Genomic DNA, 22,753 nt, shown 5'->3' with positions numbered 1-22,753 from the left:
TTGGGGATAGATGAGAGAGACTCCGGGTTTTCTTTTTCCGTCTGGGTGGTGTGTTCTAAGTACCCCTTCTACCTTATTATTCCTTTCTGGTTGACTTGCATGCGCTTTTTTTTATTCCCCCCTCTTGTTCTTTCTTTTCCTTGATTTGGGTCTGATCCGATCCGATGCTTGCTTGAGTTGAGTTGAGTTGAGTTGAATGGCTTTTATTCCCATTCTTTACGGTGCGATATACTTGTTGCCCTTCCTATCGTTATTGCTAATGCTACACAACCCCATCGCTCATTAATTGATACCTACACCGAACAGAAAGACACGCAAACATATGCAATCACAGTCTTTACCTATCGATTATCTGCATGTCTATTTATCTATCATTCCAGGCTAGCTAGCCATGTTATATATAACCAGTAGAAACAATGTCATTTAGCTGTCCAGTGCTTAATGACTCGATCTGATCGATTGAATGTTTGACACTTTCACTACCTTACATTTTTGAGTTGTACGAAGAATACGAATAAGCTAGGAATCATGCATAAAAAAGCACTTCATTCATATTTCTCTACTTGCATAGGAAGAAAAGAGAAAATGAAAGATAAAGCACAAAAAAGTCAAAGCAGAGAGAGATCTTGGGGATATCGTGTTCGTCGAGGTATATAAGAACTGGAATCCAAAAAAAAAAGTCAAGAAACGCAACACACGCGGCAGAAAAAAAAAAAAGACAAAAACCGATCTGAAACTCCGAGACAAGGGATGCCAGAGAGGAGAGAAAGAGAGATAAGAGAAAGGGGAAGAGGATCAGACAAACACAAACACCAAAAAACAACGAAAACACCATCATACACCATCATTTCACTTGGTATCTTTGGTATCAATCATAGGTATCTTGTTGGGATGAGGGTGCTGGTATTTGGTTCACCACTCCCATTTAACAAACAACTTCACTGCCCAGAAAAAAAAGAGAACAAGACATGAACAGGGATATAGAAAATTGAACAATCGGAGCACAAAAAAAGAGAAAAACAATCAACTGAAATTTTCTCAAAGGGTATCGCTTTCCCCCACTCTTTCTCTCTTTCCTGAATGTGGTCCCTCTCTTTTTTACCTTTTTTTGCCGATTTTCCGGAGATCCTTCCTGGGTGACTTTGGGTGGTATCAAAAAGTAAAAGAAAAAAGAAAACAACCGAATCAAGATGCGCTGATAACAAACTCAACAGAAAAACAAACTGAAAGCACATGAAAAACACCACAAAAAAGTAGAAAAGTCTTTGGGGTATACTGCTGCAAATTGACGGTTTTTGTTTAACGCGGTGGCCCGATGGGGGCCGGGTATCCAGAAGTAGAATTGGAAGTACTAGGACGACCACTATCAAAAGACGCACGGGGGTCATGCTTAGGGGTCATATCCCCCGGTACGGTACCGAATGGAAATTTAGTGTCAAAGCGCGCTGGCCAGCCATTGCTGCTGCTGTGGCTGTGGGAACTCCCCAAAACAGGCAGATCGTCCTCCGGGAGATTGACTCCGGAATCATTCCACGGGTTGCGATAGCCACTGTCGCGAGACTCCATAGACACCAATGACGCCTTCGAGGCGTTGCTAGAGGCGTGCTTGAAGAACGAGCCGGGGGATGCCGAATGGTTTTTGCGTCCGATGAAGGAAGAAAAGGACGAGATGCTTCCAGGCTTTCGAAGCCGTTCGAAGATCGAGCCACGCTCGCTGGTCTCGTCGGAGAAATTCGGGCGAGTGGGAGAATCGGTGACAAGAGGAGCGGGCGCATGCTGGAGCAATTTGGAATCAAAGAACGGCAGGGACTCCTCGAAAGAGTCGGATTTGGGACGAGGGATTGCTCCTTTGACGGTGGTCGCGTCGAGTCCGTGTGCAACCAGTCGGGAAATCAAGAAATCGATGGCATCCTTAAGACCGCCCGCATTGTTTCGAGTGTATCCAAGCACAGCACGGTCCTCGGGGGCAAAGGTGGGAGAAGATGAGCCGTCGGAAGGCGGAAGATCGGGGTTCGAGTCAACGTTGGTATCCACCTCGTACTGATCCTTCAGTTTGGCGCAGACATCGTCACGGAATTCGGTCGACTTGAAAAAGTCGCGAAGTTCGGGGGAACTCTGGAAAAGAAGTTCATGGCTCTCCGGGACCATTCCCTGGGACAGAGGTTAGCAGAGTCAACTGCGCAGTCAGCCAACCGAAACACTCACAAGCAAGGCATCGACGGCCTGCGGAACCTGGTACTCGGGTCCGGAAATGGCCACGACATCGCTGGCAAGCTCGGTGCTGGGAAACTCGATCTTGCAGTTCCACTTCTTCTCGAGTTCGTCGATTTCGGTCATACGAGAGAGCAACTCGCGGTGGTACAGTCGGTTGATCACAACGCGCTCAGAAACGTACTCGGCATCCTACAATCACTTATGAGCAAAGGAAGCGATCCCGAGAAGACGGGTGAAACTTACAACTTTCTCGACCATGTCCATGATCTCCTGCTTGACTAGATCAAGACTCTGGGCGTTCCGCGCGGGCGTACGACAGATGACATTGTCGACCTTGATGTCATCATCCTCCTTGCCCATACCGCCACGATCCATCGCATTGGAGAACTTGACGAAAACCGAGTATTTCTTCATGATCCGCTGGATATGCTGACCGCCAATTCCGATGATGCGCTTGTGGTATTGATCGGGCACGTGGAACGAAATTGAGGCGGGCATTTCCTGTTCGACGAGGTCCAACCCGTTCTTCGTAGATTCGTACTGTCCTCCACAGACGTCAATGTAGAAGTTGTACTCGTTGAATCCATCAAAGATGATTTGCACGTTGCCTGTTCAAGCATCAGCATTCAATTCTAAGCGAGCGATTAGAACCCGATTTCCCTCAACATACTTTGACCCATGATCTTGTTGATCTTGCCGTTCTTCTTGCCACTGACGAATTCCTTATGCTCGTTGGCCAGTTCGATCTTGACCCGCATTTGGTATTGACTACGCTGAATGAAAGGAATCTGGTTGATGACCATCATAGCAGCTTTGACGGCATCATCGGAGCCGTTGATCGTGAAGGCCAGGTTGTCGAAGCTGACCTCGGCGGCAGAGTTGGTACAAATGTCGGAGAGCATCGTGCGAATGTCAGACGTAGACGGGGTGCGGGCCGCTTGAGAGGGATCGGGGATGATAATCCACCAGGACGCGCTGTAGAATTGACCAGCCTAGGGTTTGAATTAGTAAAGAGTGTTGAACAAAATGGGATCTAAGGTTGACAGACCAGAGCCATGATCTCCCGGACAGTGCGCTCCACGTGCAAGACTTCGGTACCTTGGACGCGAACAACGCCCCGTTGACTTCCCAGCTGGGGGAACAGAACGTAGGACCCGTTCATTTCCATGACCTTCCGAACCTTGTCCAGCCGGTCCAGCAGGATGTTGTCGATCTTGTTGCAATTGACAACGGCGTCTTTCACGTAGATCTTGACTCCCATTACCAGTTCCCGCAACTTCTGCTTGGCGCGAGCAATCTGCTCCTGGGTATCGCCGGTGATGTAAACCTCTTCATCGCTGCGACGGTGAGCGCCCGGAGGAGTGTAACCGAAAATTTGGGGGAACGGCGGGGGGAAATAAATGGCTGTGCCGGTCGCAGCCTCGATAAGCTTGATGTTCTTGCGGGTGCGGCCACAGACCAGAGTGTGCATGGTCAGGTCCAATTTGATGGCATCCACGTGACGTTTGAGCTGCGGACCGTTTAGCACCTACCGGGGAAATAAGAAAGAAGGAAGGGAGAAAACCTACGATCTGATCTATCATGATCAAAACCCTGGTCTTGGCATGTTCGGCACTTTCCATGTCACCGTAAATCGAGACCCGAAAGCGATGATCCAGCCCGTTGTCCGAAGCGTAGCCATAGGAAGACACCACCGCACTGTCAGTATCGCGAAGTTTGGGGCTGAGAAGGAAAATATCCGTGCCCGTATAGGCAGCTAAGGTGTCCAGGTGCTCCAAAACACTCGCTCGGATTCCCTTGGTCGAATTGTCGGTGATGAGATGCATATCCACATCAACGGTCGCACATCGCTATTGGCACCTCACCCGTTAGAAAACAACCCAAAAACAATAGAGCATCGAAACCCATTCAGCGAATCAATCCACATACCAGTAGGATAGGGGTCTCATTCAAAATCCTAGCTCGCATCTTGCGCACCGTCTCGCCATCGCCGGTGATGCAGACATTGGTAACCAACCCCTGCGGGCGCCGTTGAAGCGAGGGCACGGTCTTGGGCTCCGAGGAGGCAACGGTTGCCTCGATACGTCCGTTACTGCTCTCCGTGATCTTATGACATAGCCTCCGCAGGGCATCGACGTTGCTGGTGTGGACCGGCAGGTTATGCACGGGGGTGCCTTCGGGAGTGCCTTCGGGAAAGGACCAGCGTTGAAGGGCGCCGGGACTCGCATGCAGGACGTCGTCGGCGTCGGGACCGGCCAGCGTGGAGGAAAACGGGACGTTGATCGAGAGATTGACGGTCGGATCGATGCCGGTGGGAGGCGTCATGGGCGGAGCACCATGTGGTCGACGGAGGGAGTGCGAGGCCATATCGGTGTGAGGCCTAGACATACCGAAGGTCGGTGTCATTCGTTCCCAGCCATGACGGGCCTGGCCCGTGAAGTTGGAAATCTTGTGCATGACACAGGCGGATCAAGTCGAATCTCTGGCCCCTTGAACGAGTCGAGGGGAGAGATACGAAAGGAAGCAGGCGGAGGGAGGGGGGATGGTGGAGGAGAGAATGGCGGATGGGCGGGAATCAAGAGGGAGGGCGAGGAAGGAGGAAGAGAAAGAAAGCAAGAAGTGACCCGGGAAAGAAAAAAAAAAAAATAATAGGCCACCGTTCTCGACAGGGATGGGGGGAGGAAGAGGAATGGGCGCGAAAAGGTGGTGTGCGGACAAGGGCGGTTTTTTTTTTCTGGCACCGGAATGGGTGGGAAAAAAAGGTATCAATTCGAACAGGCAAACGGGTATCGAAGAATGGGTGGGGAGAGGGGGGTGTTCGATGATGGGCAGAAAAAAAAAATAGAAAAAAAAAAGGAAAAATAAATGATAAAAAAATAGGAACAAGAAAAAAGAAGCAAAAGAGAGGTGGGGAGAAAAGGAAGGGAATCAAAAAAGAAGAAACAAAGGTAAAAAGTGGAATCGGAAGAGAGAGAGAGAAGAGGAACTAAAGAGGGAAGAATGCGATAGATCCAGGATGCAGGTGAAGATGAAGAAAAAGGTGGAAGGGCCAGACGAAGGGAAACGGATCCAGACAAGTTCAAGTCCAGGGACTCGCTCACTGGTCTAGTGCCGGGTCAATAGTAGTTACTGGGAAAGTAGGAAGTAACTAAGTTAACTACTCTTCTGGAGGACTGACTCAGCTTACCCAGTGATGGCCTGAGGATACACTGGGATTTTTCTACAGTGTACACCGTACGGACTTACGCTTGCTTCCTGTCGCTTTCTCGGTTCTCCCCTTTCTATCCTTCCATTCCGTTCGCTCTGTCTCTCTACGGTGTAGTCTCTCTTCTGTAATACGGCGTCCAAGTGTCCACAATCTGCCTCCTCTTCAGCTCACTAACGAACGATCTGGCGGCAGATGCGGGTCAAACTCTCAGCCCAGCGTGTCTAGGCCCCAATGTTTGCAAATGGCGGGAACCTTTTGTTCCCTATGCGGAATGTGCTATAGATTAGGTCCGTTGGCATTCTTCTTCGGCCTGTGCCTGTCCATCCCTACTTATCAGGATTGACCATCCGCTGGAGGACGTCTGAAGAAACGTTTCCCTCCTTGCTCCAGGTCAAGACCTCGTACCTTTTCCACCGGAGTGGACTCGGTGGACTCTCTTCTGGACCCGTCAGCCCTCGGAAGTTGGAACCCTACGGAAGTCAATGGACTGGAGAACAAGAAAGTAGGAGAGAAAGAGCAAGAGCAAGAGAGACAGAGAAAGAGGGTCGATCGATCTGCCGTACACCGTCGATACCGCACTAGGCCCCATTGGGTCTAGCGGACACAGCCTCGTACCGCGGAGTCGCCCTAACGATTCCGCTTTCCCCTGTTGGGCCCAAGAAATTCCCAAGAAATTCCCAAGCGAGCCTCCTGGGTCACGTGCCTTCTCCCGGCGCCCGTGTCCCGTGCCGTACCGTACCGTACACCGTACGCCGTACGCCGTCAGGATCCTAGTCAATTCCGTCATCACTTCGACTTCTCCCACTTCCAGTCAACAAAGTAAACTACAAACTAAATTCCTCGACTAGACTCCAACGTAGCTAGTTCCTTCTGTCCTGCCCTGTCTAAAGCTTGACGGCCACAAAAGTACCGGTCGCCTCGACAGTGTCTGCCTGTCTGGTAAGTGGGCAATGCATCTAGTGTATGTACACAGTACGGTGTAGTTACTGAGTTCCTCAGGTGTCTATCTTGCTCTATCTCGGTGATCCTCTTAGGCAACGGTGGACGCCCAAACAAAGTACGGCCCGTACGCGGATGGAGTATTGACCACCAGGTTGGCAGGTATTCTTCGTTATTAATTGTCATATTTATGTCCCCCGGTGGCTCCATCTTGATTTTTGCCACTCTGCATCCCTCACATTGTCCAACCAGCCGACGGGATTCCTCCTCCACATTTACGGGGATGCAGGAATGCATGTCTCTCCCTGTCTGTCTCTCTCTCTCTTTTTTCTGGTCTGCCGGAAAGTCAGTTACGACTCACCACGGACCTGAGGGTCAGGGAACGCCGTTGGACATTCCCCGGCCTTGCGTCACTGTGTATCATAGCTCCGCCGCTCGGAACCCCGGGAAACGCATCCCTCTCTGCTCGTTGAAATCCAAAGGCCATTGTTTAATGGTCATGAATTCATCCTAGTCGGCGGTTGGGTCCATCAGTCCAGCCAGGAGTCTCCAGGTATCCAAAAACCCTCCGGATCGACTGGTAAGCCTGCCAATCGCGTCGCGCGTATGCCGCTCATTGAGTTTGTCGCTCCAAAAAGACAATGATTGACCGTGGTTAATTTGTGTCTGGACAACGATTACGAATCCGCTGGAGATAACGATCTGGCAGCCTGCCTAAAGGCATTTGATTGCTGATTCTGATTCCTGGCCGTTTCAGCATTCTCCATAGACGGAGTGATTGGAACTAACTAGTCTAGACACTGTAGCCTAACCCCCTTCTTTCTTTCTCTCTCTCTCTCCCTTCTCCTCCCCGCCGCCAAAAGTCAACGAGGTGATCAATTGAATCCTTGCTATTCCTTTTTCCCCCCTGCACCACCCGGTGTATATTACTGATTGATCTACAGCGGCATACTCCTACCAGTGTCGGGTGTCCTAAAAACCGACTAAACCCACCTCATCGACGGGATCAATTTCACCGACGTCATCTCGAAGCAACGCCGAGTGGGTCCTGAACTGGTTGTCGTCGCTCGGGAATCAGGACTGTCTTAGTTCGGGTTACGAGAATCATGCAAGTCGTGACCACTCTGCCCTACCTTACCTCCTCTTACCTCCAGGGGGGGGGGTAAGTCAACTGATAGGATACTTTGTTTTCCCCTCTTCCACCTCCCCGTAGTTTCCCCCTTTTATCTACTTGACTTGAGCAAGGCCGACCATCCCGGCCGATCGGAGATATTTCTACCATTGTCAGGTGTCATGTCACGCGGTGCCTGGTACGGGTTTCCCTCTTCATGCTTGCTCGATGTGATATGTAGAGGTGCATGCATAAGGGATGGGTAGTGGTGGGGGATGCAATGTGAGGATGCGCTGTCTTACCTTGCAAATCTCTGTGCGTCCACCACTTGGCCATCCTTCATGTATTGGAATTAGTGAACCAATGACCCCTATCTTATTAAGATCATTCATTTAGATAATACTGTACTCACGAACCCTCGAGTTTTAGCAGTGCCTTCAGGCATTCCATTGATAAATAAGCCGCCGTCAAGTGGAGTGCCTGAGGTCCCAGGCATCCGTGATATGCAGCAACTTGACAACTAAAAAGACATTAAAATATTTCATGGTATATAGTTAATATGGTTTATCTTAATGTTTTTCTGCTACAGTTTACTGATTAACTCGATATACTCCAATATATTGATGTTATAAGGCCTGTTTAGCCCATAATATCTGTGAATATGTTCAATTTACCTGATGCTGCCGACAGCGGTAATACTACGTTGGTAAGAAAGACGAATAGAGACGACTCAAATCTTGCAAAGTATCAACAACACGCCTAATTTTTTTATTTCCGCAGCGCCGGCCAGATCACAATGCCGTCATGATGATTGACTGATGCTTTTTACCATCTTCCTAGCTCATCACTACCCGCCAACTCATCGTTACGACAAATAAGTCCAGTCTCACGGGTGATCGTGAACATCATGAAGAAACTTGAGTCGCTTTTGCATCTTGGCTATTACCCAAAACCCATTTCTCCTTTGAAAACGAAGGCCGAGAAGACCGCAAAGATACAGAGGCCTCTCCAGTCGACGATCCTACAATTATTGAACCAATTTATCCGTCTTCCAACTCACCGAGCAAGACCTAAGCTAGACGACGAGCCGGCGCTCGATGAAGAAGAGCCCCCTTCCTCATTATTCAGCCTTCCTACTGAGATTGTGCTCCTGATCTTTGAACAACTGCCGCTTCCGGCGCAGGCCTGCCTCGCACTAACCTGTAAGGCTCTATACGACGATCTCGGCTACATCCTCCAAGACGAGGGACTATCCTTGCCAACAGCGTGGGCCAGTAAAACCGCCGAACTTCCACTCAGCCAACCAACGCTTCTCCGAAATCAGTTTCTCTTCAAAATCGAGAATGACAGATGGTTATACTGCTCGGGATGTTTAAAGATCCATCCTAGACATCTGTTCTTTCAGGACCAGCAATCTCGTGAATCCAACCGACGCCGTTGTCAACATGAGGAAGGAGTAGGAGACGTGTGTCCTTGTCTAGTACTGACTTCCTATGACGGAGTGCTGCTAGAGCAGTGGTTATGAACCGGAAATGCCGATAAGAAGATGTCCAAGAGAGTGCGGCTGGCTTTTACGCCTCTGACGACTGACGACAGCAAGCTTACACTTCTACATCGGTGCTCAATAACCGACCATGCTAAGGCCTTCGTCGACATTACAGTCACGGCGTTGATTGGGGATTTGGACTCTCTAGAGTTGCACTCTAGCCATCATGTGCACCTCAATTTCGCTCGAGCAGCGATCGACGAGATTAGGAGATCTTATCAGTATCATTTCCCCACTGAGCAACTGGAGCCTATGTCCGCATCTTGAGATCCCAGGAATTATCTTTGGCTAGCGTCCATTGGAGCCGAAGACATGTAGGGTTTGCGCCACGACCGCAGAGATACCAGATTGGATAGATGGCGAGATGAATGTCATTGTTCAAGGTGTGCGGAGCGTAGGGGAAAGACCCTATGAATGGGATTCGATGTGCCGTAAGGAATTTCACCAGGGACGTCGTCCATGGTATAATAGCCCCGGAGATTAGACATTTCTCATTTAGAATTTCCGGCTCTGCAATTTGCAAGTCTTCTGGTTAAGCATTATGCGAAACTAAAATGTAGATTCTAAACTATTGAGGATATGTTCTTTTTCACTATTCTAAACTTACCCATACCTAATGTCTCAATAACTGTCTATCAAAGACTAGATAACAAAGGTGATTTCTCGCTGGGAGGCAGCACAAGATACACGCTACAAATAACAGAGTGCAAACCACTTCGACACATGAACGGGTCAATCTATCGGTGAAATTTTCGGTTCAAGCATGACTTGCCACACTGCATACAGAAAGATAAGTTACAGTCAGCTTGTCGATTCAGTTTCCCCTAACCAGTGATAGGCCCAGGAATTGAGTCTCAAATCAACGAATACAACTATACAGATTATGTTGCACGACACTACTCCTGTCGACACCGTGATGCTAAGGGAACCGTCACTTGATGTTTTTGCAGGAAACTTTTGAATTTGACTTCGTTTTAGCTTCGCCATGAGGCTACCAGTCATCAGCACTACGTAGAAGTGCGAGTTCGTCGCTGATGGCCCTCCCCTGATTAGATGGCTAGTCTACCTAGGATCATTGGGTTGGGTAAGACGACCTGGCCTCTGCCTTAATCCACCAGCCACGAAATCTAACGGCCACCATGAGGTTCACGGACAGATGCCAATCCCCTCATAGCTTCAGAGATAACGTGTTCGATCTGCCACTTCCGACGCAAAGTGTCTTCCTCGCGCCTCCGGAGTGCCTCCTCCCGGTCTCGCAACGCGGTTTCCCGCTGCTTCAGCCTGGTCAGCAGTTTGTCCAATGCGTCTTCCGGATCATTCAGCCTGGTCAGCAGTCTATCAAGTGCGTCCTTCCCGGTATCTAGATTAGTCAGCAATTTCCGAAGTGCTTCGTCCCGGGCCGTCAGCTGTTCTAAACCAGTCCGCAGCTCAACAAAGGGCTCCAACACTTGCTCGTTCATAGGGGTCATCAGCTGGTCATTCAGCAACGGAGTGATTTTATCTTCTTCCTGTGGCCACAGAGAAGAAAACAGATGATATTGAGCTAACCTGGTTTTATGTCAATTACGAGAATGTCTATAGTTGCACCTCTAAGCCCTAGTAGCGTAGGGCCTCGGAATTCAGTGACAGTAAGTATTTTGATATACTAAGTAAAGCAGATCTTAGGTGAGCCAAAAGATCTGTGCAGTCTTACATTGAATATAAAATAGTAGTGAGTCTGCACTTTTCCAATCTTGATTTCCTTAATACTACCTAACCAGCTTCTTTACGCGTTGATACTAGAGTATATGAATTCATATGGTATCAGCAATGAAAGCAAATTGAGGAAAAGTCTGATGTACTTGCTCATGCTTACTATATTCCTTTAGTAACGAATATAAACATTGATCCCAGTATACTGATGATTCGAGAGACAACTATAGTAACTACCTAGTCATGGATGTATAGTGGAGATGAAGTGCCACGATGCCGCTCATATTAAGACATCTGCAGCTCCGCATTCTTAGTCCTCCTTCCTCCAACAACCACCTCAAACTGAACCATCTGATTAGTGGTTCTAAAACTAAATATAGTCAAAGAACCTTCCTTAGTATAGAAATCTATACTTAGCCGGATGTCCATGCTTCTGATCCCGTCCGTCCGTCCGTCCCGGTTCCGACAGGTGCTGGTCGATTGTTTGAGGTAAATTATGGCTTTTGCTATTTCTTCTTTCTTTTTTTCTTTTTAATTTCTTCCATTTTTGGTATTTTGGCTTGCTTTGCTATCTCTCCAAGGTTTCACAATAAGCTAAGATGTCTGGTGTTTATCTACCCTGAGTAAACCTACCCCCCTTGATTTGACTAGGCGGATGTCTCTGTATCCTGGATGAAAACCATGTTTAAGGATGCAGCGCGTGATCGGTGTTGATATTTCGTTTCTTATATATTGTAGGGGTGTTGCTGATACATCTTTCACTGTCCTCGTCGAGACCGATCCTATTCATCAATTTGCTCTACTGATCTACGGTGATCATGACTGGATGCAGAAGTCAGAAAGAATATAATATGTCAATGAGATTTGTCCAGGGAAATGAACAAGATCAACTAAGAATACTCGTTTCGTGAATTAAATGTCATTACATAGAAGAGAAAACGTTCACGTCAATAGCGCTGCGAGACGCGATGGACTCCGCTATCAAGCATCACTCGCTCGGGCTCGCCGCTTTCGTAAAATCCTTCTCCCCGGGCTAGGGGTCGCGCTGCGATGTAAAGTGGTCGCTCGATGTACTCTCGCGGCCTCCGGGCATCCTCATCCATATAAACGCTCATATCTCGACCTCCCGGTCGGACGCTTTCGACCCGCGGAAGCATCTCTCGGGGTTCCTCGTAGCGGGCAGTGGGTGGTCGTACACTAGGAATCCGAACGACCCGTTCACGGGGAAGCTCGGCCTCTTCCACGTAGGGTGGACGCCGAGCAGCGTAATCCCCGACCTGGACGCTGGCGCTGCGAGGGAAAGTTTCGCGCTCGTCAAGCGGCGCGTAGGATCGTCTATCACTCGGAGCCGGCCGAGCGTAGTCGGTGACCCGTCGATAAACTCCTTGCGGTGGAGGCATCTCTTGCATGTACCGTCGACCACCGTAGGGGTCCTCGAGCACCGAGGCGGCTCGGACGCTGGCCTGACGCATTTGTGGAGCGTCGTCGTAGACTTCGCTGCGAGGCAATCGACTGGTGGGGGGAGGCATCGGCTGCATCCTCGGTGCCGGAACCGTTTCATAGTAATGGTTCCCGTGCTCATCGACCACAATCCGCCGTGTTGCTGGGGGTGCCATAATACGACTCGCGGGTTCCTCTTCATAGTACGCTTCCCGGTACTGCGGCGAAGAAGATGCCTCGCCTGCGGCGATGTAGCGTCTCGTGGGAGGCGCGACTTCGTCATAATACCTGGCTCGTTCCTGTTGCGGACGCTCAACAACCGCATAAGATGCTGCTCGCATACCTCGGGGACTAGTAGGGTCGACGTATTCACGAGGGTATTCCTGTTGCCGAGTGTGGTGGAGGCTTGCGACCCTCCGCAGGTCCTGATCATCCCGCATTGGCCGTCTGGCGCTGACTCGTGACAGAGTTCGCGGGATGGTCGTTTCACCAGGATACTCGTACGGATCTAGCTCATAGGCCGGCTCTCTGACCGGAGGTTCTCGTCTCTCCACCACCGGAGTGTAGCGGGGAGACGCGATGTCAATATACACAGGCCGTTCCTGAGGCTGACGACCGCGGTATGATGGGGGTGTGTCGGCGAATGGTGGTGGCGACACGGGTTCTTCCTTGATGTAAGGCTCATCAGACCGACCAGGCTGCGTTCTATGAGAGACCACGCGAGTCTTATCTTTTTCACCATGTAGTCTCCTACGCTTTCTAGATGCCAATGGCTGGGGTGCAGGACCATCGGGGCTCGCCTGACCTTCGGGGGCGTACTCGGGACGGGAAACTTTGGTTTGATGGACAGAGGGGACCTTAGCGATCGCTAGCGGTGAGACCCTAGATGGCTGCGGCGCTGCCGGTGACGTTATGTGGTTTCGAACAACCCTTACATCGTCCCCGGGCGATATCGACCTGCGAGAGTAACGGCCGCGGTCGGACGATCGGTTGTCTTGGGGCCCTCGTCGCTTCGGTCCGCTGGGATACCCTCGTGGATGATATTCATGACCTGTTTCCCGTTCCATTGGTGCCACACCTGGAGCAGGTGGTGAGTATTCTGGTTCTTCGAAAGCATCCACCGGGACCGGGGCCGCCTGGTATCTGGGGCCCGGCATATACTCTGTATCGACATAACGTGACGGCCTCTGATGCTGGTAGGGTAATCGCGCGTCTGCAACGGGGTAAGTATCTTGCATATCCTGATCCGATTCAGGTCGGTTGAGGGCCTCAAGCCGTTGCAACTCATCTGAACAAGGTTCTCTTGGGACTTCAGTAGCAAGCTCGTGATGTGTGGGTCGTTTTGGGGATGGCCCTTCCTGCGGAGAATCAGGGGCCCGGCTCGAATAGAACGAGTTGTCATCGAACGAATCACTGGTTTGTCTAGCACCGGGGGCATCGACAGAGGGCGAGGGATTCACCATCTCGAAGGCCTTCTGGAGCACCTCGGACACGTCGAAGTCAGGCTTCGCGTCCTGAATCGACGCTTTCTGCCGGGACTCTTGTCTCTTCTGGTCCAGTTGGTCCCGCAAAGACCGTTCCACTCTCTGCCGCTGTAATTGTAATTCTGCTCTGACAAGATCATCTGACTTGGTCAGAAAGATCGGGTCAATCTCGGACGTCGGTCTGGGCATGACGCGCGAGGACGCAGCCAAAGCAGAGGCCGCATGGCCGGCATTGGATCCTTGCGTGTCCGGAGGTATCGTTGGCGTAGTAGCCGCGGACTGGGGGCAAATCTTCCCGGGAGAAGAAGACACCGGTTGGTCACCGGATTTTACCTGAGCTTGATTTGGGGCAGGATTGTTTCGGACCGCGGCCTTTCGCACGAACTGCTGGGGTACCTTCAACCTAGGGTGAGTCCCAGAAAAGATGTCGTCACTTATTTTTAAGATTTTCTCATATTCCTGGATTTCTTCCTTTGTAGGTAGTCCGCGAGGAACACTACCTGCTGGAAGTTGGGCAGTGGCCATAGTCTGGCAGCTTCACGCGACAGAAAAAAAAGGATAACCTTTTTTTTTTCCGGTTTCAGAAGTGAATTCACAATCACAGGATTGCACAAGCCTATTGCATATCCCGTTTAGGAAGCAAAGGGCCAAAGTAGTGGACCGGCCTACGGTGCAATGAGATGAGTGATGAACTAGCACCACCGTTAGTTGACCAAGAGACGCGGTAGTGAATGAAAGGAAAAGAGGAAAGAGTCTGGGTGCAGCTTCGAGACGCAGACTTGCTGGCCGTCCGGCGCTAAGCCCCTTCGGGCAAGGTGTGATCGTGACCGCGGCTGGATGCCGTAATTGGCTGGGTCCGTGTCTGTTCTTAGGTTTCTCTCTGGCCATGACTCCTCCGCAATGAATCATTTTTGGGGCCCCTCTCTTATATTTAGGACCTTTCGCTCGTCTGCCGGGTGTAGCTTGAATTCCCGCCTCCTATCGCGCCCCAGACCTCTCTCGACTCTCAATTGCTCTCCCCATTTCCCCTCTCGCGTGGTCCCATTCACAAAAACAATGTCGACCGCAGCCGCGAGTACGGAGTCTGACCCCAGACCCGTCTTCTTCTTTGATATTGACAATTGTGTAAGTGGTCTTGCTCTAGACAGTCTATGCGACCGCGCGCTAAACAACGTCCCATCATGTAGCTTTACTCCCGAGGTCAGGAAACCCACAAGATGACATCGCTTGAAGGACAGAAATACTGACTCGCCGATTAGATCGCAACATCTTCGGCCACATGCAAGAGCTCATAAGTAAGTCCTCACACTGTCAATCATATCAGATCCGACATCTCATGCGTCTCGCTCTCTCAAAGACAAATTCTTCACCACCCACCTCTCCCTCAGCACCGAAGATGCCCACGTCCTGCACTTGAAATACTATAAGGAGTACGGTCTTGCCATTGAGGGCCTCACGCGCCACCACAAGATTGACCCCCTCGAATTCAACCGCAAAGTCGACGATGCCTTGCCGCTGGATGACGTTCTGGAACCGGATCTCAAGCTGCGAAAGCTGCTCGAGGATATTGACAAGGACAAAGTGCGGCTATGGCTCCTCACGAACGCATATGTCACCCATGCGAAGCGGGTCGTCAAACTCTTGCAAGTCGGGGATCTCTTCGAAGGTATCACGTATTGCGACTACTCTCAGACGCCCTTGATCTGCAAACCGAGCCAGGAAATGTATGAGAAGGCAGAGAGGGAGGCCAAGGTCCCAAGTAACGCCAAGCGCTATTTCGTTGGTATGTTTACCGGTTATACCCTATCCTACCCGGTATATACTAGACATGGGGATGATACTGATTGGTACTGCAGACGATTCCGCTTTGAATTGCAAGCATGCCGCGGAACGGGGGTGGGAAACTGCCCACCTGGTCGAGCTCGGAGTCACTTCTCCTTCGACGCCGGCGTCGCAGCACACGATTCGGAGTCTCGAGGACCTGCGGATTTGCTTCCCGCATCTTTTCAAGAGCGGAAGTTCACTCCAAAATTGATAGATCAGACGACATAGATCTTTACGCGTGTATATGAAATGTCATGTTTATGGATATACGAACCACGGGGGACTCTTATACAGGTTACTTCAACAGTATCCTCTATTAATTTCTGCTTCGCCAGGAATTGAACTTATGTAATAAATGTTTATATTAGATACTATGACCTTTTTAGAGGGCTATTACCAACTTGTCTAATATTAAGTCAATATATATAACAGAATGTAAGTCCGAAGCAGTTATGCAATAGGAGACATTAAGGCACAAGGCCTCAAAGCAACCAGCCGGCGGTCACAAATAAAACGCAGAATAGTATGGCAGATGAAGGGATGATAGCCTGGTGTCCAAAGGATGATTTCTCATCCGTCGTCGTATTCTTACTTGTACCGTTCACGGTATTATTCCTCGTCGAATTTGTCGACAGAGATGTGTTGCGCTTGTGGTAGCCGCATAGCCCTGAATCCCTCAGCTTCTTCGACGGATAGAAGACTCTCGGCTCTCCAGCGTCCATGTCAATGGTAAGACGACCATGATTGTCAACTTTATGTTTTGAGCAATTCAGAACTTCTAGGACCTCCGTGTTGGGTGAGAAAGTGTTGTTCAATGTAAGTTTATAGGGACCACCGGTAGAGCCTTGGTTGGAGAAGACCGACACGACTTGGAAGCCGTCCGAGCCCTTTCTGGTGACATATGTTGAGCCGTCGAGGTATAATTCTCTGCTGTGATTCGAGACGTAATGCCGGTCCATTCTGATAGCGTGGTTTCGTATCTTGTTCAGCGTTGCCGTCAAGTTGTATAGTGGGCCACTGGTGTTGTATCCGGTGGTCCAGAGTGGCGCACGATTGTACGGTGCAAAGTTCCCTGCCATATGTTGTTCCTGGCCTTGATAAACTGCATCGAAGTGTTAGTGCAAGAGTCAGAAAGCGGTAACCCATGACACTTACCAACAGGGATACCGTCAGAGAGAATATTGAAGGCCATTGCATTTTTGGCGAGCTGTGTACATGTGATTAATACCGGAAACATGGACCTCTTTCTTCTTTGGGTTGTAACTTACTGTGGTATCATTCACTAGCGAGGCAAAGCGTGGAATGTCATGGTTCTCGAGAAACGTAGCCAGACGGGTAAAGTCTTTGCAGTCGTCGTGCACAGCGCGAACTTTCTCCGCAAGCCCTTCCATTTCCCCTGCAGTGAATGCCTTGACCATTGGAGTATGAATTGGAAAGTTCAGAAGCCCCGAGACGAACCTTTCGTATCTGCACACCAGATCTGTGTCTCCGCTGTACACCTCACCTAAAGTGAATACTCCAGCAGCCCGATTGAAGTTAGTTAAATAGGCATCGTCCACATGCTTGGTAGCATCGATGCGCAGGCCATCGATCGAGTAGTTGCCGACAAGCCCTTTCACCCATTCCTGGATCATCCGAACAACCCTATCATCCTCTGTATTCAGGTCAGGCAGAGCCACCTTCTGCACTGCAAACCAGCAGTTCTGATAATCCTCCGGGTCATTCCAGTCCCTGATTTGGCAGGCAGGATGGTAGTACTTCTCATGATTGAAAGGGATGAGCTGGGACCAATCCATCTCAGGAGGATGGTCATCATCCATTGAGCCTTTAACAGCTTGAGCCATGTCATTGATCACGACATCGACCATCAAGTACATGCCCCTCTTGTGGAGCTCGTCTGCCAAATTCTTCAGATCCTCAGCAGCTCCGAAGTGCTCGTTCAAGGCGTATAAGTTCTGCGGCCAGTATCCATGATAGGCCTCCCCGTACTTGGTGTTGTTTGGAATGTTCTCCACGACCGGAGATATCTGGACGGCTGTGAACCCGAGGTCCTGGATGTAGTCCAGCTTGTCGACGATTCCAACCCACGAACCTCCGCAGTACTTGTACGGATCGCAAGAACTATCGTCGGAACTGTTGGACCGGGCAAACCGGTCTGTCATGACTTGCTGTGCGGTTGTTAGTAGGGGACTTATGACGTTGACATTTTCAATGCAATAAAATAGACTCACGTATATGGACCGCTCAGTCCATTTCTGGTCTAAGGGTGCTTTTGCACTGACCATGCTAGCCAAAGCAGACCAAAGCGCACCGAAGTATAAGAAGCGACCCATACTGTGGGATTTTGGAGCTGGTAAAGAGGAAACGGATAATAGGGAAAGACAAAGTTTAGCTAGAGAGATCATCCAATGGCCATAGCATTCGAGATGAGATGGAAGTGTGTTGATTGAGAGAAATCAAAGACAAAATGTGAGATGTACTGTATGAAATTCATAGTGTACTAAACTACCCAGCTCACAGGCTTTATAAGTATAAGTCTTGCGGTAAGAGACCTCCTACATGAATGCGCTCCTTTGGATCCAAGCGAGGAGGGAAACGGTAGTAGACCCCCCCCTACCAAGGCGTTCCAGGAGCATGCCTGTCATCTGCGCACGACCAGGCCCGAACGAGTGGGATGAAGGATGACAGGGCATGTTTATCCCTTATCGAGCAAAGGGAGATGACCGCCCTTTCGAGCAAGTGACTGCCTCAGGCATCCAGGCACCATCCGCGTGGGGATCGCGTCCTGAGGCTCCGACCGGCAAGAAAGCCGTTGAACTTCCCGATAAACAACATCCCCTGTTTCCCCCACGGCGCTCGCCCTGCCCCTCCCTGTCCCATTCCAAGGCCAATTACTGGTACCAGGGGTGTGACTCCTGGATTGCTGGATCATGGAGCAATCTATCGGCAATGTGGTCACACTGACGGACGGTCGGCAGGCCACCGTTCGCTTCACTGGGACGACGCATTTCTCTCCGGGCGACTGGATCGGAATCGAATTGGACGAACCCACCGGGAAGAACGATGGCTCTATTCAAGGGGAGCAGTATTTCGAGTGCGAGCCGGGTTATGGCATGTTTGTTCGGAAGACCGCGATTAAGGCGACCGTCGCCCAACAGCCCGCCAAACCGGCGGCGAAGGGGAGCACCAACGTTCCACCAGCCAGCAGAGGTCGCGCCCAGAGCGGCGTTGCTGCAGCTGGCACGGGGATCAAGAAAGTGGGCGCTACACCGGCTGCGAATACCAAACGACACAGCGCGAGCTCTGCTAGTCCGACTCCCGCATCCAAAGTTGCAGCCCAGCGACTGTCTTTGAAGGTATGTTTGTGCAACAAGACGGCGTCAATGGTCAGTTAGGTGCTAACCAATTTATATCGCAGCCCCCTGCGAAATCTCCGACTAAACAGATGTCCGGCGCCTCCACCCCCCTTTCACATCGTTCCTCTATCAGTGGTACATCTCGGCCAACCGTGGCACCTCCCAAGTTGCGCCCAGGAGCCGGCAAGTCCTCTATGGGTCCTCCACCTCCTCCTTCAGCAGCGACTCGAACCTCCCGTTCGTCGATATCTGGACCGGCAACCAGAACTACACGACAGAATGCTTTGGACTCCGCATCAACGCCCACCGGGGCAGCCAAGCGTCCAGTTTTGCGACCAGCGGCTCCCAATAAAACATCAGAGGAACCAGATAGCGGAGCAAGCCCAAATTCGGAGGCGTTTGAGTCTGGATCTCAGCAGGACCCCGATGAAGACTCTCCGCAGATTGAAGAGCCGGCCCCGAAGGCGTTCAAGCCGACCACAGGTCCCGCAAGAGCAAGCACTGGTCGCCAGAGCCTCTCGTCTCCTTCGTCATCTCAGCGCCAAGGCCAGAATGGCGCCGTGGGCAGGGAGCTCGAGGAACTGAAGACGAAGTTGCGGGTGATGGAAAAGAAGCGGACGGAGGACCGGGAGAAACTCAAGTCGTTGGAGAAGCTGCAGTCGGACAGGGACAAATACGAATCCATCATCCAGAAACTGCAAGCAAAATACCAACCGCAGCAGGCTGAAATTGGTGACCTGCGGAAGAAACTGAAGGAGACGGAGGCAAGATTAGAGGAGGTCGAGAAACTCGAGGCAGAACATGAGTCCATCATGGAGATGGTAACGCTGGACCGCGAAATGGCGGAGGAAACGTCCGATGCCTTTAAGCATGAATGCGAGGCGCTGAGAACCAAATTGGAAGAGCTTGAACTGGAAGTGGAAGTTCTGCGCGAAGAGAACGAGGAGTTTGGCCAAGTCATGAGCCCCGAGGAGAAATCTAGCCATGGCTGGTTACAAATGGAGAAAACCAATGAGCGCCTTCGCGAAGCTCTCCTGCGTCTTCGTGACATGACTCAGCAGCAAGAACAAGAGCTGAGAGAGCAAGTCAAGGAGATGGAACAGGACCTGGAGGATTACGCAGCCGTCAAAGCCCAGTATGAATCCACAAAAGAAAAGCTTCTTTTGTCTGAGAATAATGTCGAAGACCTGAAGCAACAACTGGATTCAGCTCTTGGTGCCGAAGAAATGATCGAAGAGCTTGCGGACAAGAACATGCGTTATCAAGAGGAGATAAACGAGCTCCACGCAGCCATTGAGGACCTGGAGGCCCTGAAGGAAATCAACGATGAGCTTGAATATAACCACATCGAGACGGAAAAGCAGCTACAAGAGGAGATTGACTATAGGGAAGGCCTGTTCAATGAACAGTGCCGGAAGATCACCCAGCAAGACGAAGTTATCGATGACCTGGAATATACCCTCGTCCGCTTCCGCGAGCTGGTCTCGACGCTGCAGGGAGACTTGGAAGATATGCGAGCGTCGCAACAAATCTCGGAAGCCGAGGCTACCGATCTTACTACGCGTTCGCGAGCCATGATGGACCTGAACTTGAAACTTCAGGCGTCGGTCACTAAGACGCAGACCAAAACGATCGACATTGAAATTGGTCATATGGAGGCCGATGAAGCTAGTCAGCACTTGTCTATCTTGAAGCTGTATCTCCCCGAATACTTCGAGGGAGAGCGAAACTCTATTCTCGCGCTCTTGAGGTTCAAACGTGTTGGATTCAAGTCGTCCTTGATGAACAGTACCATTCGTGAAAAGCTTTCGGAGGCATCTATACCTGCAGGGCTTGAAGAAACCTTCACGGCATACGACGTTCTCGAGAAACTCTCGTGGATTGCGTCTTTGTGCGTTCGTTTCGTTGCCTATATAAGCACTTGCTCTACAGATGCTTTCGAAAACATGAAAGCTACATTGTTTGAAATGGAGCCTGTCGAACGCACGTTGAATTTTTGGCTCGAGTTCCTCAAAAAGGACGAAGTAAATATGAAGAAATGTGGCATGGAGCTACAAAGATCTATTGCTCTGATATCCCACCTTGCCGAAACGTACCTTCCCAGCTCTTTGGAGGTTTTCGCCGGTGAACTATGCATGCGCTCGTCTTTGACACAGTCTTACATTGACCACGCTGCCTCTTCTGTATCGCGACTCAGAGCACTGCTAATATCCAAAATTTCAGCACCCGAGGGCGACGAGGAGATCAATTTTCTTTCCAACAAGATGGAGGGATTTGTTAGCCATGCTCGCGGGTTGAAAGTTGCCATGGGCAAAGTCAATCGCTCCCTCGAGGACTTGCGGTCCAGATCGCTTTCACTTTCCCAAGACGTCTCCGGGCCGTTTAAGAAAACCGAGGAGGCTGCCAAAGAGCTTGCCGAGTTGACCAGACACCTTGGAGAGAATATAGTGCTTCTGTTGAGTGACGACAGCCGGACGGAGCCGCTTTCCCTGGAAGAGGCATCGAGAAACATGTCCCAGATCTCGACCCTTTACGCTGGGCCCTCGGAATCCGGAAGCGAAAGCAGCGATACCATGTCTTTCATCTTTAACCGGCTACGGAGCCTTGGGGGTAATTTAGAGGAACTCGAATCCATCTCGTCGGATCTCTCCATCACTTCAGAGTTTGAGAGACACCCATCCCCCTGGATTGCGCGGGCCGCAGAACTCAAGTCAAGCAAGACCTCCTCTCCCGACGCGGACGAAGAGATCCGTCGCCTGAAGAACGAGATCAACGAGGCGTCAACGGCCCTCGGCGTCAAAGACAAGACTATCGAGGAACAAAGCATCAAGGTGGAAACGGTCGAGGCGCGGATGCGCGATGCCACCAAGAAAGCGTCCATGGTGAAAGAACTCGAAGCCAAGATCGAGGAAATGCGAACCAAAGAAACCGAACTCGAGGCCTTTGTCGACCAGCAACGCAAAGAACTCCAAGACATGGAAACCGAGCGCGAGGAGCTCAAGACCCGCCTGGACCGAGTCAAAAGAGCCTCTGGCACAACCGGCGTCGCCACCACAGATGGAGTCGTCGTCGACGCCGGCGTCTCGCTCGCCACGATGCGCGAGAACGAGGCCCTCCGCGCCGAAGTCGAGAGCCTACAAGCCGCCGTCCGCTACCTGCGCGAAGAAAACCGCCGCGCCAACATCCTCGACCCCTTCTCCGTGCAACGATCCGCCGAACTCCACTCCTGGCTCGACGTGCCTCTCACGCAGCAGCAGTCCACGTCCTCATCTCTATCAACCGCCGCCCCGACCAACCCACTCGAAAAAGCCCACCAAACCGCCTCCGAAAGCCGCGATGTCTTCACCCACCTCCTCAAACTCACCACCGAATCCAACATCTGCGACCTCAAATCCACCCTCCCATCCACCGACCCGACCACACGAACGGGCTGGCGTCCCTCTAAAACCAAACTCCGGTACCAGGTCCTCCAGCAGCGCGAGAACCTCGAACACTGGACCGAATGGAAAGACGACATCGTCTCCCAGGAGCGCGAACAGGACCGCCTAGCAGCCACGCGGAAGGAACGCCTCGCGCAGGCTCGGAAACTCGGTGGCGGGCGTGGTCACGCGCCGCGCAACTCGGTGTTTGGTGGCTTTCCGCAGGGCACAGGACATGGGATGATGGGTCGTGCATGGGAGATCCTGGGGATGCAGCAAGATCGGAAGACGGGGGATGGTGGAAGACCTGTGGAGCCGGTCATCGCGCCTTCGTTTTAAAGTAATGATGTATATCTGTTTTGGGTAGGAGGAGGGGATTGTTTGGATTCGTGATGATTGATTTCAAGGACATTTGCATATTGTGAAATAATATCTAGAGAGAGACGGTACATATATTTTATTGTATATTATACGTTTTAAGAATGCTGAATGATTCGCCTAAGGAGCAGTATAATTGACT

At 50.9% G+C, this 22,753-nt stretch overlaps 7 protein-coding genes across 7 annotated transcripts; 3 read left to right on the top strand and 4 right to left on the bottom strand.

Annotated features, from left to right (window-relative positions):
• Positions 1 to 1,299: 1,299 nt before the first annotated feature.
• KD926_001959 (KH domain protein) lies at positions 1,300 to 4,671 on the bottom strand (the record flags this gene model as incomplete). The annotated part of the gene is made up of 7 exons (XM_053096902.1): positions 1,300 to 2,151; positions 2,206 to 2,403; positions 2,458 to 2,822; positions 2,885 to 3,206; positions 3,263 to 3,724; positions 3,783 to 4,064; positions 4,144 to 4,671. The coding sequence occupies 7 exons, from the start codon at positions 4,669 to 4,671 to the stop codon at positions 1,300 to 1,302; spliced, it is 3,009 nt and encodes a 1,002-aa protein (XP_052959116.1).
• A 3,708-nt stretch (positions 4,672 to 8,379) lies between these two features.
• Positions 8,380 to 9,285, top strand: KD926_001958 (F-box protein; the record flags this gene model as incomplete). Its single annotated transcript, XM_053096901.1, has 2 exons — positions 8,380 to 8,937; positions 9,073 to 9,285. 2 exons carry the CDS (start codon positions 8,380 to 8,382, stop codon positions 9,283 to 9,285), a joined length of 771 nt encoding a protein of 256 aa, XP_052959115.1.
• Positions 9,286 to 10,145: 860 nt separating this feature from the next.
• KD926_001957 (uncharacterized protein) lies at positions 10,146 to 10,487 on the bottom strand (the record flags this gene model as incomplete). The annotated part of the gene is made up of 1 exon (XM_053096900.1): positions 10,146 to 10,487. One exon carries the CDS (start codon positions 10,485 to 10,487, stop codon positions 10,146 to 10,148), a length of 342 nt encoding a protein of 113 aa, XP_052959114.1.
• Positions 10,488 to 11,657: 1,170 nt separating this feature from the next.
• Positions 11,658 to 14,159, bottom strand: KD926_001956 (uncharacterized protein; the record flags this gene model as incomplete). Its single annotated transcript, XM_053096899.1, has 1 exon — positions 11,658 to 14,159. The coding sequence occupies one exon, from the start codon at positions 14,157 to 14,159 to the stop codon at positions 11,658 to 11,660; it is 2,502 nt and encodes an 833-aa protein (XP_052959113.1).
• A 531-nt stretch (positions 14,160 to 14,690) lies between these two features.
• KD926_001955 (putative pyrimidine 5'-nucleotidase) lies at positions 14,691 to 15,669 on the top strand (the record flags this gene model as incomplete). The annotated part of the gene is made up of 5 exons (XM_053096898.1): positions 14,691 to 14,759; positions 14,822 to 14,834; positions 14,894 to 14,929; positions 14,992 to 15,417; positions 15,491 to 15,669. 5 exons carry the CDS (start codon positions 14,691 to 14,693, stop codon positions 15,667 to 15,669), a joined length of 723 nt encoding a protein of 240 aa, XP_052959112.1.
• A 271-nt stretch (positions 15,670 to 15,940) lies between these two features.
• On the bottom strand, positions 15,941 to 17,791 carry KD926_001954 (alpha-amylase; the record flags this gene model as incomplete). Its single annotated transcript, XM_053096897.1, has 4 exons — positions 15,941 to 16,560; positions 16,614 to 16,665; positions 16,727 to 17,626; positions 17,690 to 17,791. The coding sequence occupies 4 exons, from the start codon at positions 17,789 to 17,791 to the stop codon at positions 15,941 to 15,943; spliced, it is 1,674 nt and encodes a 557-aa protein (XP_052959111.1).
• Positions 17,792 to 18,388: 597 nt separating this feature from the next.
• KD926_001953 (putative dynactin) lies at positions 18,389 to 22,572 on the top strand (the record flags this gene model as incomplete). Its single annotated transcript, XM_053096896.1, has 2 exons — positions 18,389 to 18,814; positions 18,877 to 22,572. 2 exons carry the CDS (start codon positions 18,389 to 18,391, stop codon positions 22,570 to 22,572), a joined length of 4,122 nt encoding a protein of 1,373 aa, XP_052959110.1.
• Between the last annotated feature and the right edge of the window lie 181 nt (positions 22,573 to 22,753).

Source organism: Aspergillus affinis, assembly GCF_023601865.1.
Source record: "Aspergillus affinis strain CMG 70 chromosome Unknown NODE_13_length_462506_cov_86_819959, whole genome shotgun sequence".
NCBI classification, from domain to species: domain Eukaryota; kingdom Fungi; phylum Ascomycota; class Eurotiomycetes; order Eurotiales; family Aspergillaceae; genus Aspergillus; species Aspergillus affinis.
Note: the sequence above shows the minus strand (reverse complement) of the source record. Positions and strands in the feature narration are given on the sequence as shown.